The 17083-nt window shown below is 41.5% G+C and overlaps 1 protein-coding gene across 4 annotated transcripts in view; it reads left to right on the top strand.

Moving 5' to 3' along the window:
* FGD5 (FYVE, RhoGEF and PH domain containing 5) overlaps positions 1–17083 on the top strand; it is a 160105-nt gene that overhangs the window by 80517 nt on the left and 62505 nt on the right. For all 4 annotated transcript variants that reach the window (XM_038410453.2, XM_043519662.1, XM_038410454.2 and 1 more), the window contains exons 4-5: positions 2991–3049; positions 3155–3185. In XM_038410453.2, the coding sequence (XP_038266381.1) occupies positions 2991–3049; positions 3155–3185 (90 nt within the window). The remainder of the gene's footprint in view (positions 1–2990; positions 3050–3154; positions 3186–17083) is intronic.

Genomic DNA, 17083 nt, shown 5'->3' with positions numbered 1-17083 from the left:
TACGCCGCTACTGAAGCAGCAGCCTTGGGAGGAAGCGTACAAAAGTGTTTACTACTGGGCTGAAGAGCACACAGTAAAGATCGTTACAAATGTGGTAGCTCAGTCATGTTTTAATAATCACTTGGGCTTTGTTTTAGAAAGTTGATAGTTGAGGGACCCGCACCCCCTGCCTCCCGCTATTCCCAGAAGTCCGTCTCTGGACACTGTCGTCAATCTCAGAGTTCATTTCCTGGTTAAGCAAACAGTAATTAAATAACACAAGACGGGCAACGCCTAGAGACACTGTCTCAAAACTCACCCTAGACTGGTCATGTGACACCAGGGGTCCCAGTGTTTTGTCTCTCAACTAAGACATATTAATCACAAGTAGAATTACAGACCGCGACAATCTGTATACATGAAAGGCGAGTGGGCCCACACCAATGGTGAAATATACTTCACTTCTTGGCCAAGCCTTTCAAAAGAGGACGTGCAAACTGGCCAGGATTAGGTTTGGTAATCCAGAAATAAAATTCCCATTCAATTGATTTATGTCTGCAAGTCAAAAGGGTGGGGAAGAAAAAGAGCTCAGAATATCCTGATGCTGACCAGCGACACGTGGTAGCTCCTGTGTGCCGACAGTAGTGTATGCCATGTATCATCACTGGTGACAAAAAGAGAGAAACAGGGTAACCCTTTAGAAATGATTGTAAAGTGTAAACACAAATAGATTGTGTAGTACAAGGAGTATACTACAAATAGTGGAATGAAATTAACAAAGGGAAAAGATGACTTTCAGGAAAAAATGCCTATACTACATCTGTCCCACTGTAGTAGAACAGTGTCCCAAAGAAAAGTGGGAGAAGCACCACTCTTTGGACCATTTAAACAAGAATCAACAAAGCACTAGGTAACATACTGTAGGGAACAATCTTGTATCGGCAGAGAGATGGATTAGATGACTGAATCTAATGAATGATTAGATGATCACTGAGTATGTCTACACTACGAAATTAGGTCGATCTTTAGAGACTCAAGGGACCAGACCTTTCCTTCACTCATTTGTACAGTAAAAAGAGATTTACTTGCAGCATGTTTTGAATAACCCTGTGTCGCTCTGTTATAGACAGTTTTAGGACTCATTTGTTGCTGCTGAACATTTTTATATTAAAGGGGCACTGACAATATAAAATGCACTACTTTTTTTTTTTTTTTTAAATCCTTACTTGTGTAGGGAACAGCACCTTAAAACTGAAAGAATTTTTAAAATGTAATTTTGCTTTTCATTACTTATTCCGATTATTTTCTTCCTGTGATTTATTAATGATGGGCATGGAAATGAGATTGGTTGATTTCATTTCAGTCAATTTTGCCTCTGGGTTTTCATGGTCCAGCTATCATCCTTCTAGATTTCAGTTTCCAGCACTTCTAGGGAATGCTTAAATCTTCCCTAAGCTGTTTTCAACTTTCTTATTTCCAGCCTGAGTGGAAGCAGGAAGGAGCAGAAACTTTGGGTAACAAAAACCTGATGTCACAAGATTACTAGTCCAGAGATGAAAAAGGCTTGGGGACTTTGGAGAATTACTATTCAGATTTCTATTACTACAGTGTTTAAATACTGGAGATGAACTGCCAAGCTTGAATGTGCTCTAAACTTTAGCAAAGGTTGATGGAATTTGAATCTGGGAGTTTGGTCCGGGGCCCTACAAATGCTCTTCATTGAGGGGCTGAATTAAATGACTGCAGCATGATCCCTAACAACCCAAGCACCTGAATTACAATAACCAGATTAGTGCACAACAGCTCAGCATCTCCCAAGCTGCTTGATTGTACACCTTCTAAAGGAGGCTCTTTAAGCAATGAATTAATGACACACCTGGTCCCTTTAAACAATATACTTGATGCTGCCTCCTGCCTTTTAAGAATAAATGGCATGTTGTATGGCCTTTTGTAAGGCTGCTTCCTTGCTTTAATTTTGCTGCTGTATAAGTCAAACTTACTTTAGTATAAGATTTCTTTCTCAATAAAGGTTTCAAAGCTTTGTCCATTTCTTACCTTAGTAAAGAGGCTCACTCTGTAATATGGTAACAACCTGTTAAATAGAGGGATCTGCTGATTATATCACTATATAATTATTCTCTAAACAAAAGCTCATTCTTGTAATGATTAGCATTTTGTCTCTGATATTTATATGGCAATGATTTATAAACCTGTTAAAATGTCCTAAATAAATAGACTAAATAAGTAAATAGATTAAAAACAAATGATTCATGAAACCAGAGCAAAGCATCATAATTAGCCTCTTGAGCCTTGAAGAACCACTGCCATTGCTTCTTTGGCAGATTTCTGCGTCCTCTGAGATCTCTGCCAATTTAAATGCATTCCACTGTGATCTCAAAATGATGTTATTTGCTTTAATACTGCACTGTTTGCTTTCAGGATATATCTATCACAGTTTAATTTCATCAAATGTGCTTAGCATGCAATAAAGCCCTTTGAACTTGTTTTCTTCTGTAGCTTGCACTGGAGTGGGAACAGTTTGGAATATAACTATTTAAAAAACAAAAAAAATTTTCCTTGCACATGAGCGGCCTGAACAAAGTTGATGAGCTTCACCTCCTGCAGTCATGAAATTACCCTTCTAGAGTTAGAATCTGTCTGATTTTCTTTCTGATGAATTTTTGCCCTATTGAAATCTATGGAAATTTTTTCTCTGACATCATTATGGTCAGGAGTCAGTCCATAGCCACCAAAACAACGTCCTGAATCTTGAGAGCATGACCCAATTTCAGGCTGTATATTATTTATTTATTTATTTGTATTGCAGAAGTTATTTGTATTGCAGTTGTGGATCAGGATCTCGTTCTGCTAGGCGGTGTAAACTCAGAATAGAAAGACAAGTCCCTGCCTCAGATTCAAGGATCATGTAGATTGAGAGCATTCTCTGGCTCTTCCTGTTTTCTGTTTGGGGATGGGAGATTTCTTAACACCTGTGGTTTCCTTTTCAACAGAAAGAAGGCCAGTCCAGAGCTTACCTCATAGCCCAGGAGTTGTTGTCTTCGGAGAAAGTGTGAGTTCACTGTTAAAATCTGTTATCTTTTAAATGAAGATGCACATTCCCTGATTCATTCAGCGCTAGCTTGATGGCAATTAATATAATTGTCTCTTTCTGCAGATATGTGGAGATGCTCCGGCTGTTACGTGCGGTAAGTAAATCATTTTAATTGTTGAAACCTAATTGCCCTCTTACTTAGCTGTAATTTAGGAGACAGAAAAAGCATTGAAGAGACTGAGGTGAATTCTATTAGGAGTGGCTTACAGTGGTGAGGTGCTCGCTGAGGCATTGCAAAGAAATCTGTCTTCTGATAAACTACTCTTTCTGTGTGTGCCAAAAGTCTGGAGTTTCTCATCCATAAGAAAGAACTACGGGCAACAAACCTCACCAGGCTTTTATTTGTGAAGAGTATTTTTCTTTAGAGAATAACATTTCATAGGTAGAAGAGAAAAGAAGAGTGAGTCAGAGAAGGAGATCGTGACTGAGAAAGAGAAATGAGAATTCTATCTTAGGGGAAAGCAGTGTAGGTGAAGAAGACTTGCAGAGGGTCCATGTGAACTTGTTTGAGTGGATTCATTTTTCTCCCATTAAGTTGTGCTTTCTGTTTGGGGTACAGCCAATCATGCCATGGGCATGGCTAGGCCCACACCAAGCCAGAGACCGCTAGTGGAGAGCAGGCAGGGTGGGCAGTGCAGGGGTGAAAGTAACTTAAAGGACTTACCGGTACGCAGGGCCAGGGTCTTGAGCAAGGGAGGTGGGGGGCCTCGGGTGGAAGGGGCGGGGCCTTTAAATCCTGGGGCCCTTTAAATCACCACGGAGCCCGAGGGCTCCCGCCCGCTGCTGCTCCCCGGAGCTCTGGTGGTGGGGATCTAGCGGGGATTTAAAGGGCCAGGGGCTCCGGACGCTGCCAGGAGCCCAGGGCCCTTTTAAATTGTCAGCCTGGGGAAGCTGCCTCCTGCCAGTACGACCAGCTGTGTACTGGCTCTTTCCGGTACACCGTATCGGACTGGCTTATTTTTACCTCTGGGGCAGTGCTTGAGGTTTGCTCACAGAATCATAGAAATTAGGGACAGAAAAGACCTAATAAATCATTCCATTCATCTCCTGGCCAATGCAGGCCTGTTTCCTAGGTCCTCTAATGCTTTGTCCATACTGGTTCTAAGTGTCCCAATCCACATTGCTTCCCTAGAGACTGTGCCACAGCGTACTAGATCTCATTCCAAAAGTCTTGCATGGCTGTGTTTGGGAGGGGATAGCAAAAGAACAGAGTTTACCCACCACTGCTGAAGAATAAACTCTGTGACAATGCAAAAGATAGTACTGGGGTGTCCTTGGAAGATTTCCCAATCCTTAACAGTGGGGAGTGTCTTTCACAAAGAACAAAATAAGGAAAATAGGAAATCAACAGGGTATTTCTGCCTCCTCCTTGTGCCTCTCTCAGGCCAGTTGCCAAAGCTGAAAAGCCTACCCAAACTTGGGCAGCGGGACAGCAGTCTCCAGTATGATGAACACCTTGCAGACAATTGCTTTTTAGCAAACAAACTGGAGATTGCTGAACCTGCCAACTAGTAGCCAGTCATTAAAAGAGACTTCACCAGTTAGCGGAGTCTCTCATCCATTGGACCAGTTGGTAAAAACAGTATCGGCTGCCAGTTTTGTCTACACGGGCGCTCCCATCAGTACTAACCCAGTTCAGCCAAACTGGTGGTAGCACTTTTTTTATAGAATTCCCTGCCTAGACATGGCTAGTGGGTATGTAGCCTCTGTGGTACTGCAACTGGGGCTTCCATGAGGAGCTTCATGATCAAGAGGGAACAATTCTGTGAGGTAAACCAAAGGGGAGCTTCCCATTGGCTAAAGTGACTGGAATCATGCTAAAGTTCACCTCAACTGGAAGCTAGATAGCACCTAATCTTACAGGGTGTTTGATTCTGGGATTATGTGCAAGTTATAAGAGCATTTACTGCCTGGGAAAACCATTTGGAAAGAACAGAAAATGTCTTTTTTGCTCTCACTTCCAAGCTGACAGCTGTATCCAGGGGATGGGGCCTTTGTTTTATGCCTGTGCTTAGAAGGTTTTAGCTTAGAAACATTCATGGAGAGAGTGTGCACCACTCCATTCCAGCTGAAAAGAATCCTAAACTGCTGGTAATCCATAACAGAAAGAACTCCCATAAAAATTACAGCTCGTAGACTAGTTATGGGAAAACTCTGCTTTGACACTAATTTTATCTACTTAGCACCACAAAGTATGCTTGAAGGTATAAGTGAATGAAAACAAAGAGGGCTTTCCTGGTCTGACCCCAAAATGTAAACCATGCACTGCTATCCCTTGGGGGAAGTAGTATAGTTTCCACACAGCCAATGTGTATTGCAGAAACTGCGTAGCATTAGCTGTAGGTTTGTTAGCCAATATTGAAATGCTGTTTTAAGACAGGAGGGAAATCAGCCCAGTTTTCATGATGATTAAAACATATGGCTTAGATCAGCCGGTTAGCCTCATTAGAACGGGGAAAGGATACCTGTGATAGCTATGTTACTATGTTGGGTGATTCTCTGTGTTCTTGTTAGTCATCAATTTCATGCGAAACAGTTGGTGTTTTGCTTTCGGTGTAAGTGTTTGGGTCCATAACTGAATGTTTCACTAAATAATCTTCAGCTAGGGATTTCATTATCTTCCTTGCCATTCATTCATTCACTCCTGGAGAAAGCAGCATAGTTGTTTCCCTTTGCACTTTATTACATTAATTTTTAAAAATTTAGGGAAACAAAGGAAGAATTTTAAATTTAAAAGGAGAGTTGGGGCCATGCCAATCCCTTGCATTTAAACACCCCAAACTCCAGATCCATACTTCACAGCTCTTTCTCCCTGCACTCTTTCCATTTCCTTGATGAGCCAAACCTCAGGATCCAAACCACCCCAAACTTTGGTCTTGAACCTTGCAGCTGGTGTTCATCTGTGAGGTACTGAGAAGCTTCTGCTACAAGTGGGTTTATTTTGTTAGCCATATTTCATTTTAATATTATTACACACAAAAAACAATGTTACTAATGTTAAAAAAACATTAAGGTTGCAAAGCCAGACACTCAAAAATTAGAAAATACCACAATTAATATTGGCTGTTCACTCCTCTTCTAATCAGTCACAATTTCTACCCTTCCAGGTTCTTCATCCCAGTCAGATGCCATTTTTATGATAAGGTTCCACCTGCACAACTTTAGTTAGATCATGTTTCCGTTCTGGAAATATGCCCCTCCATTTTCCCAAAAATATACAGTGGCTGAAAGAACACAAAGACTCTGGAGGACTGTTGTCCATAAAAATGATCAGCAAGTTTGTTTTTTCAGATTAATCTTGATTGTTTCTGTTTATTAACTATCCCACTTCTTGTGAAGAGATAAGGCGTAAATGGTTCCTTGGAAATAACATAATGAGAAGGATGAATTAATCAGAAAACTTTCACCTCTTGGTCACTGGTTCAAATCCATCTCAGGTTAGCAGAGATGGAGATCCTTGTGAAATGAATTTGGTGGTCTCATTCCCATCCTTAGTGCACAGGTGCCTACCTCATAAGCAAACTTCATCACACGTGGCAGCAACTGGTACCCTTGCTGGCTACCGCATCACAGTGGCACTCAAAAATAGTTAGGCAATTGATATGCTGTGACTGCTGCTTGTTATACTGTTATAAATGTGATCATGTCATTATTACCGAGTCTTCTCTCACTGCCATTCATTGTTGTATCCACCTACTGCCTCTCATCATATGCTGAAATTGTAAGCTCTTTGGAGAAGGGACTGTCTTTTTTATTGCATGTGTGTGCTGTCCTCAGATCAATGGGTCCTTGACCCCAGATTGGAGCTTTGAGATGCTATTTTACTACAAATATATAATAATAATTAATAAAGAGGTCACTTTGTGCATTTGCATGGTATGGGGTGCCTCTACAAATACAAAATATTACTCCTCTTTACACCCCAAGTTGATGTAAGTACCACATTGCATCACTGAAACTGGCACAAATACCCCATTGTGCACCCCAAACTCACACAAATGTCCCAAGAAAAGCAGTCACTCCTTATCCACAACAAAAGTGGCATTGAGGGTGCCCCCCGGGAAAACTGAGCTTGGACAAACTATTATTTCTGGTTTATTATCATCTCTCTCAACAAAACCATTTGAAAGTGCTATTTTTAATGTCTCATCTTCTTTTACAAATCCACATCTCAATAATGAAGACTGAGAACTAAACCACACCCTGACTGGTTTTGGGGGTGGGGGGGAAATCTTTTCTTAAGACAGCCGCAGGAGCTGCATTTTCCATCAGTTTCGCCTTTCTGCAGAGACTTTAATAGTTTGATTGATTGCCAAAATGATGGCATTTCCATACACTCACTCTGCTATTGAGCTGAAAGAGTGGAAACATTGTGTTAACTCAGAAACTCTGTATCAGTTGGCGTGGTAGTTGTGATAATAATCAGGAGGGTTAGATGTTATTTGCCCTACTCTAAGGTAATGCCGTTCTCTGGGGTATGTTCTTTACAGGACTCAGACCAGATGAACAAATCAGGCAATCTGGACCTTGCAAAGATTCCCCAAACTCTTGATAATGGGGAATACTTTCCCAGCATCTGCTCTGGCTTCCTCACCCCTTCCGGGGTTGCTTCTCCCACACTTTTCATTTTTTTAAATTTAGGCCATAATTAGCCTCAATCCATCCTTCACTCCAATGTGTGTGTGTAATTCCCATTGAAATTATCATCACTTATCTCTTCAAGTCAAGGAGTGAATGAAATTATCCCAAGAGATTTGTCTGCACTGAAAAATTGACACCCTAAATTCCCCAAAGTTTAAGGAGAGCTGATCTTCTATTCTGGTTCAGGTTCTTTTCATAAAGATGGGCCAGAACTTCTACGCTCATATTAGGATCCAAATATGAGTTTCATCAACATTCAAGGTGGTTTGGGTCTTCTGTTGCAGTTTGGCCTCACCTCTAATTTTAACATGTGACCAAGGTTTGCTAAAGGCATCCCTCCATTTTACACAAAGAATTTCTCCCTGGGTAGCAAGGAGTTGCACAGAATGGAGCAGATTGCACAAAGGGCAGTGTACTAATAGATGCAAAATATACCAGCCTCTGCACAAGCTTGGACCCAGACTTGGGCTGGACTCCATAGCTTCTCCAAGGCTAGTAATAGAGAAGTAACACTGAGGAAACAACTGAGCGCAAAAATATATCAATATGCTTTCGCTGTTTACTTGAAAATGTAGCATGCCTTTCAAGATCTAAATATGGCTTACCTGAAAAGTTCGTCTTGCTGATTGAGTTTAAATTTCCAGAATTCCTTTGAGGTAGCACTATCTCACCAACATTCTTTCATGCACAAGAAAATAAGTGACACCTGATTTAATTCCTTGATACAAACAGAGCTATGACTATACATTATCAAATATAGTATGCAGTGCACTATATCTATTCAGGTTTCAGAGTAGCAGCCGTGTTAGTCTGTATCTGCAAAAAGAAAAGGAGTACTTGTGGCACCTTAGAGACTAACAAATTTATTTGAGCATAAGCTTTCGTGAGCTACAGCTCACTTCATCGATTCAGTACTATTTAGATGGACACCATGTAAAGACCTAGACAGGCACGCTAGACAACATAGCATGCAATCTTCTCTCTACTCTCAGCACACTATTATGTTGGGACCAACTTTTACAGAAAGTAACATTTTTAGCCCTAAAGCCTTGATAGATCAATGATATCTTAATCACTACTTACATGGAAAAGGTTGGAAGAGATCATCTGGAGAGTGATTGGCTGAGGCATATTTTTGTTTCTGCTGTGGATTGCTTGGATACTGTTCAAAGTTTGGTTGGACCAATCAAGTGATTATTTTCCTAATGAAATGATTTAGTGAATGGAGAAGCCTGGCCAAAGGAAGAGCTTGTTTGGCTGATACACTGTCTGAAAAGCTTGACAAAAGCCTAAAAACAAATTGTGTCAGAGAACAATAGCCCATCCTCAATTTCATTAGGCTGAATTTATTTTCTTTATTTACTTATTCATTGTTCTCTTCATCTGCAGTGGGAAAATCACTCTGCATACGCTAGAGGGATTTTACAGTGGGACCCCTGAGCCAAAATGGCTGTCAGACCATTTTGTACATCTCTTAAACGGAAAAAAAATCACCTTGGCGTCGGGTCAAGTTCCTTGTAACAAGCCCTATTGATACAGTATTCAAAATGTGCACACTACAGTTTGCCAGTTCTTAAACTCATTTGCAGTGTTTTGGATTTGTTTGTGTGTGTGTGTTCGCGTTGAGGTCAGGGTCCCTGACCTAGATTGTACCCAGCAATAGCAGGATAAGAGACTAATTGCGTCTGCCGCGATAGTTAGAATTTCCTGCCGTTCATCGGGCATTGTTTCTGCTGGGCTCAGTAATGAGAAATTTGGGAAGATCACTGTTCATGTAGTGCGTGGGCCACTCACTCTGCCACCGTAGAGGTGCCACTTTTTAATTAGAGCTGCCACTTCCCCTTTCAAGACCAGGAGAGAGGTTGAAGGTGATAATGAGGATGCCCCAAAGAGCAACACGCAAGGCAAACATGGCTCACAAAATATTAACAGGCATGGCTGCCTTCAGCTTTAATATGGAGGTGCAGAAATCAAAGACTACAGGTCCCCCTAGAATATAATGCTGGGGCAGTCAGAGAAGACTGGAGCATTGCATCCTGGGACATGTAGTCTCTATGGGCCACTTCACCATATCAGCGGAGAGGGTGGCTCTAGAAGTCTGCTCCATTTTATGCAAATTGTTATGTTCAATGAAGACTTTGTACCCCCCTCAATTCTACTCCCCCACCATCCCTCATATTTCCCCAATGGGCTGACCTACTGGCCTCCCGGTACTGGTATATATCATGTAGATTATCAGTTTGGTTTTTTTAGACAATGAAAACTCTACATAGACACACAAGGCAATTTCCATTAATATGTAGGTCTTTATCAACTGAAAAGTGTAGAAGTCTGAGAACTGGACAGGTGTTTTGCTGTGATAAGGATAAACACTCTGTGTACAGACATAATTTCTCCAGCTGAAATATTAATGTCTCCACCTGGGAACAGAGTCCTGAAAAACAGCTGAGGTTTTTCATTAATATATCCGGTCAGTTCATTCCCACCGCACAGTTTCTCTGTTATTGTTATTTTTTTTAAGTTTCCTTCTTTATTTGAAAGCTCACAAATCTCATCCTAAACCAAAATAGTCCTTGAGACTTGTTGAAATGCTCTAGGTGATATTCTACTGGGCTTGCTTCCGTTAGAATGTTTTCTGGCCATTATGGCTTACAGGGTCAGATCTTCAGCTTGTGTATATCAGCATAACTTCATTTTAATAGATATTAATAAAACTGTGTCAGTTTACACCATCTAAAGATCTGGTGTCATCTGATTCATGCAGTTCCCTTGAAGTAAATGGGATACACTGATTTACCCCAGCTGAGGGAGGATTTTAAACCAAGATGTGTCATTTCTTAAAGTACTGTTCTACTCCAAAAAGTGATTGCAAAAATGGCATTGTGGCCATGTTTATTTTCTCTCAGTACCTCCACATCAGATATGCTCTATTGATAAGTAAGATGTGTTTTTCCTCATTGCCAGCACCACAAACACATTCTGCGATCTGAAAGTAAAGTTGTTGTTTTTTTCCTGGTTTGTGTGTCACCATCAGTAATAAGATTCCACAGGCCACATTCTACCTTCAGTTACACTCATCATGGCAAGGATCATGACTTCCATTATGACTGAATAGTACCTTGTACACTGTGGGCTCTTCCAGAAGAAATAATAATAATAATATGATGATGATGCTTTAACTGATTGCTTATAGGTTATAACCTATTTAGGAAGGATAAAGTGGGCAAAAGGGGAGGGGGAGTGGCACTCTATGTCAAAAATGGCATTACCTGTTTCCAAGTTACTGATAACTCGGAAGAAAATTATTTTGAGTGCTTATGGATCAATGTCCTAACAGAAAAAGCACAAAATGGGGTAATAGCTGGTGTCTGCTACAGACCACAAAATCACAGTAGGGAACAGGATCTTTATACACCTATCTGAAATGTGTAGGGAAAAAAAGCTGCGTAATCAAGAGGGACTTGTAAGCCAAATCAGCTGGGAGGAAGAATTAATCATAAAAATGTGAATGATAATTGGCACTTATTTAAGAACACCAGCACTTGCTAGATGCACAATCCCACAATTGAGGAAGAAGGATGTATTGGTTAAAAAAAGACTTGCTTTAGAGGGGAAGTGAAGGCAGCTATAACGAAATTATAGAGAAGGGTATAATACAATCCAATGGCTGGAAGTAGAAGCTAGAAAAATTCAGACGGAAATAAGGCATAAATTTTTAAGTTAGAATAGTTAACCACTGGAACCATTTACCAAGGGTCATGGTGGATTCTCCATCACTGGCAATTTTAAAAACTATATCATATGTTTTTTTAAAAGATCTGCTCTAGGAATGATTCTGGGGAAGTTCTAAGGCCTGTGTTATATGGCCAGTCAGACTAGATGATCACAATGGTTCTTCTGGCCATGGAATCTATGAATCTATTAATCAGTCTCTGCCTAACTTTGGGAGTGAAGATGTAAAATCACTTGTGTTTTTTGCTTCATCTTCAGGCTCTTTCTTTTTCTCTCTCTCCACTTTCGTCCACCCAACTTTCTTTCTAATCTAACACCTGCGGCTGGCCTGTGTCAGCTGACTTGGGCTCGCCGGGCTTGGGCTGTGGGGCTGTAAAGTTGCTGTGAAGATGTTTTGGCTCAGGCTGCAGTCCGAGCTCTGGGACCCAGCAAGTGGGCAGGGTCCCAAAGCCCATGCTCCAGCCTGAGCCCAAAAGTCTACACAGCAATATTACAGCCCTGCAACCCAAGCCCTGTGAGCCTATGTTAGCTGACACAGGCCAGCCGCAGTTGTTTAATTGCTGTGTAGACATAGCTTTAATATCTCTGTGCTCCATGACTTTCACAAGATCCAAGTTATTTGCAGTTTCCAATGGCAATCGAGGCTCAGAGATTCTGTTGGGTGCTGTCCCTAGGCAAATATCTCATGAAAAGTAGCCGTGTGCACCGATGAAAAAGCAAAACATTCTCTTTGCTTTAATGATAGTTGTGAACATCTGTGTGCCTCCTTTCCCTCAATTTCCAAATCTATACAACTTAGTTTTCTAGGGCTTCCAGCTGCTTAGTATCTGAGCAATGCTGGAGGTAAGAACACCATATCCAAAGGGAGATTGGAGATTTAGTTCATGAATGTTTGTCAAGTACTTTGAGAGCCTCACTTAGAAGGTGCGATATGTGCATTATGTTTTATATATACACTTGTGTACACCAAAAATTAATACAAGACTTATGTTTCAATAATTTAGTCTTTTAAACCCTTGCTCCTACCCTGCTATAAGTGAATGTGGGTCACCTATCCAGTTTGTCAACTTACATGCATATTCAAACACTAGAGTAGATTTTACAATGTAGTGTAGTACTGTGCGCCCACATATCAGAGTGCAAGACTGAATCCTTTTGGGGATCGGTTGCTATGAGCAGAGCCTGAAATGGAATGGTTTTGGTTCATGCCTCTGTTTTAAGGACATTTTGATCCAGCAAGAAATTATATGGACTCAGTGTTTGGTACCTACTATGTTTGGCTGGGTTGTTCAGATAATGAATTTGGAGACCTTCAGGTGCCATAATGGATTGGAGTTGGACTGCACAAGAATTTTACCTTTGATTAATGGCTTCCCATGCACTCAGCACTTTCAGCAATGGCATAATAGCAGTAAACATCCATTTCCAAAAAATTACTTTTATATTTCAGGATTTGATACTAATTATTGTAAGGCTGGCCATCCACGCAATTGAAATTCAATAATTTCTCAGAGAGTTAATTATAATCACAAGGCTGGGCAATTACTGATTAATTAAATTTGCTGAGATTGAGTGGAAAAGAGGTGCTAGTCTTTTCATTCCTTTATGGTATAAAATGGGCAGTTATTTGTTCTGTGGATATTCATTTGGAATGGGTGGCAACTCCTTAACATTCTAATCAGTTACTTAAGCAGATTTGGGGTGTACTTGCTACAGCTGCTAAACTTCTCTTTTCTAAACCCTGAGTTAATTGCAATGATTGAGGAACTTCAAAATGATTAGTGGATTCATTTCAATTAGGAGAGGCACCCAGAAGGGGGATTGGTTGCTACAAAGAATGGGAAAAAAGAATATGAAAGTCTTCCACCTCTGTATGAACAGTTTAAATTCAGCTGGGGTCTTTATTGTCTGAAATTGTAATGAGCTGAGCATGTTTAAACAAGGAAAACTTGGACCTGTAATGGGATAACAATGATGGAAGCATCAGTGGTGGAGTGATGTAGACATGGCAGACTTGACAACTAGAACTGGACAATTTTTGAAATTTTGAAGGAAAAATGCGATGAAATTCTTTATGAAAATTTTCATGAGACTTGCATCCTGTTTGGGGCCAGCCATAGAGTCGGTCAAAACATTTCAAAATTCAAAAATATAAGTGGAAATGTTCATGATTTTTGGTCCTCTTTTTTTACCAGCTGTAGTAACACAGTGATAAAAACACCTGCCCCCGTCTACACTACAGCTTCTACCATTCGTCCGCCAGTGGAGAATTACAGATCCAAATGTTCCCAGTATAGATACAGCTTCTGAGCACCGTTTGGTGGTTTAAATTAAATAAGTCCCATTCTGGTTCCCAGTGAACTAGCATGTTCACCACACCTGGTACTAATTGGCTATTGCAAAAGAGAATCCAAAGAATGAATGGACCATCTTCACTCTTACCCATAGTCATTTCTTCCAGGTAAGGTGGAGGATTACATTAGGACATAGGACTGGAAAAGACCTCCTGGATCATTGAGTTCAGTCCCCTGCTATCACAGACAATCCCATCATATAATTCTGTTCATAAGTTTATCAAGTTGCATCTTTAAATTAGTTCGGTTGTTTGCCCCACTGCTCCTATTGGGAGGCTGTTCCAGAACCTCACTCCTCTGAGGGTTAGAAACCTTCAACTAATCTCCAGCCTAAATTTATTCATGGCCACTTTATACCCATTTCTTCTTGTGCCAGTGTTGTCCTTTAGCTCTGAATAGCTTTTCCCCCAGCTCTGTCTCCGTCTGTGCTGTGCCGGTTCTGCAGATAGAGAGAGCAGTTCAGACCCCAGTACTGTTAACCTAGCACCTTTCACCAGCACTGAAATCACACCTACATAGCCCTCAGCTGGGGTAAATCCAGATAGCACACTGAAGTCAATGGAGCTACCATGATTTACATGAGCTGAAGGGCTGGCCTTCACAATTATTGGAGATGCGGCCCAAGGTAAAATTTGGATCCACGTTGGAACAGCCTCAGAATTCGTGGGTGTTTGTACCTGTCGGTTACCAGGTTTCATGGAGGTTTGTACTTCCAAGCCTATCTCTAACACTTAGGTGAACTATCCAGACCTCTTGGATGGGCAAAGTTAAGCTGTCCCAGGACAGGTTCTTGGCAGCATCTCAGCAATTCTCATTAAAGGCAAGCTGTAAAATTAAAAATGGAAAGGGAATGAAAAAAAAATTTTTTTTTTCAATCCCTAAAAGTTTGACATGTTGGAAGGCTACTAGATCATGCCTACTAGATCTAGTGGGAGAAGATTCCTAGCTTCTCCAGACTGATTTACTCATCCTTGTTCATGGCTGGATGTAAGAAGCAGTGCATTGTTGAATGAGATATATGACCGTAGCGGTTTCTTTTTATTGAGCCCTTGCTTCCTTTCTCAGCACATTCAACCACATTACATACAGTGCGGCAGGAGGCCAGGAAATTGTCTCTGAGTGGAAAAAACTTGCTGCCATTTCTATTAACTCACCCGGCAGAATCAGCTTCCCATGGAGTGTTAAAACAACTGCATTTTTTTCTGTCAGCTGAATGAGCTGATATGGGCAGACAGTGTATGTGTTTAATATATCATTTTAAAAAAAAGTAGAATGTTGTTTTTAATAATAACTTGCGGTTTGCACAGTAGTGTGTGAAGAAATACATTCACAGCGTGGGTTCACCCGGACCATTAGGATACTGAATCCGTCTGTCTCAAACCAGAGAGTTCAGACGAAAGCAGAATTCAGCTTGTTTGAACCTGTTGGAATAGTGACCCCTGATAATCTTTGGTCTTTTGGCTAAAGCCCTGGACTAGGAGAATGCAGACTTGGGTTCTATTTTGAGCTCTGCTATGACTTGTTGTGTAATCCTGGGCAAGTCACTTACACTTCTCAGTATTAACTGATAGGGCTTTAATTCTATCAATGGGGTTGTGCTTATTTGATCCTTGGTCTCCTCATGTGCAGTGTCAACAGAACCCTCACTGGAATACTTCATGCTTTAAAAGGTTCTTCCTGCGTATTCTGTATGTCACTGTCAGGATAGTGTGGAGCAGAGTCTTCATATCGGGTGCAAACATTCCCCGTGAGCTAGATTTAGCAGCTAAATCCCAGTATATTTTTAATAGCAAATTTGAAAACAAATAGAACTGTGGCTGTTTTTTCAGGACCTCTAAAAGAGTTGCAATCAAATAATTACATAAGACACCAGACCCTTTTTAATGGGATGCACTAGGGCAGTGGTTACTAAACTTGTTCCGCCGCTTGTGTAGGGAAAAGACCTGCCACGTCCGACTGTGGCTCCCACTGGCCGCGGTTCGCTGCTCCAGGCCAATGGAAGCTGCTGGAAGTGGTGTGGGCTAAGGGATGTACTGGCCGCTGCTTTCAGCAGCCCCCATTGCCCTGGAGCAGTGAACCACAGCCAGTGGGAGCCGCAATCGGACAAACCTGCAGACACGGCAGGTAAACAAACCGGCCCGGCCCGCCAGCGGCTTTCCCTGCACAAGCGGTGGAACAAGTTTGGGAACCACTGCACTAGGGGATATAGATTAACCTTTATCTGTAAACTGTTGAAACATAAGTGATGTTATATGCTACATCTGCACAAGGGCTTTGATGGCCTTACGGGATGCATGAACTAAACTTCCACTTCTGGGGGCTTGAGTTCAAAACCTAAACTAAGATCAGCATTGAAATTAAGTTTCCATCCCCTGTGCACATTTGTCTCCACTGCCATATCAGTACACAATAACTTAACACACTTCTCAGACCCTACAGAAAATCTGATCAGGACCAGTCAGACAGGGTGGCTCAGGTTGAGAAGATTCAGGTGCTTTAGCACAGCCTTACAAAAAAGCCCACACTAATGGGGTCCCTGCTCTTTTTGATGCATTCATGTTAGTGCTAATTGTGCATTGATGGAGCCTAAGTATTTGTACCTAATATTTTCAGTCCTCCACTGTCATTAGTTTCCAGTGCACAAAATGTACCTCCACCAAAAACCTGAAATATTGACTTCTATGGGTGAGAAGTTAATTCATTCTCTATGGCCCATTTAATCCACGGCTTCTCTGCTGAGACTTCCAACAAGATTACCCCATGAGTGCCACTTGGGGTGACAGCTTTTGCTATGTGGACACATAACTCAGCTTTTAAAAGTCACCACTGAAGTAGTCTTAGTCCAGTTCCCTGGGGACAGATATCCACATCACAAAAACCACCAACCCCATTGGCTCTGATTGGCAACACTGCACTCAGCAGAGAAACTAAGTGGACCATGGAGGCTAAGCTCCCCTGTTGTCTCTAGAGGTGGTTGCTATGGTCAGATAAGAGGCACGTTCATGAGGCAGTGTGTGAGGAAGCTATCTCCTGATACCTATTCTGTAGACACTGAGTTTCAGTGACCAGGGCAACCAATCTGGTGTCTCATGATTCTAAGCCTCCCTTGGATCTCTGACACAGCAGTAGACCCCCCCGCCAACCCCATGTGGTAGGTGACAGCACATCATCAAGGCCTACATAGACACATACACACAGAGAGTAAGATATTTCTACAGATGAAAACAATGCTGGAATGGGAGCAGGAGAGAAGGGGGAGATCATG

Source organism: Dermochelys coriacea, chromosome 7 (genome assembly GCF_009764565.3).
Source record: "Dermochelys coriacea isolate rDerCor1 chromosome 7, rDerCor1.pri.v4, whole genome shotgun sequence".
Lineage (NCBI taxonomy): Eukaryota > Metazoa > Chordata > Testudines > Dermochelyidae > Dermochelys > Dermochelys coriacea.
The sequence above is the reverse complement of the archived record's forward strand: the minus strand, read 5'-3'. Positions and strand labels throughout refer to the sequence as shown.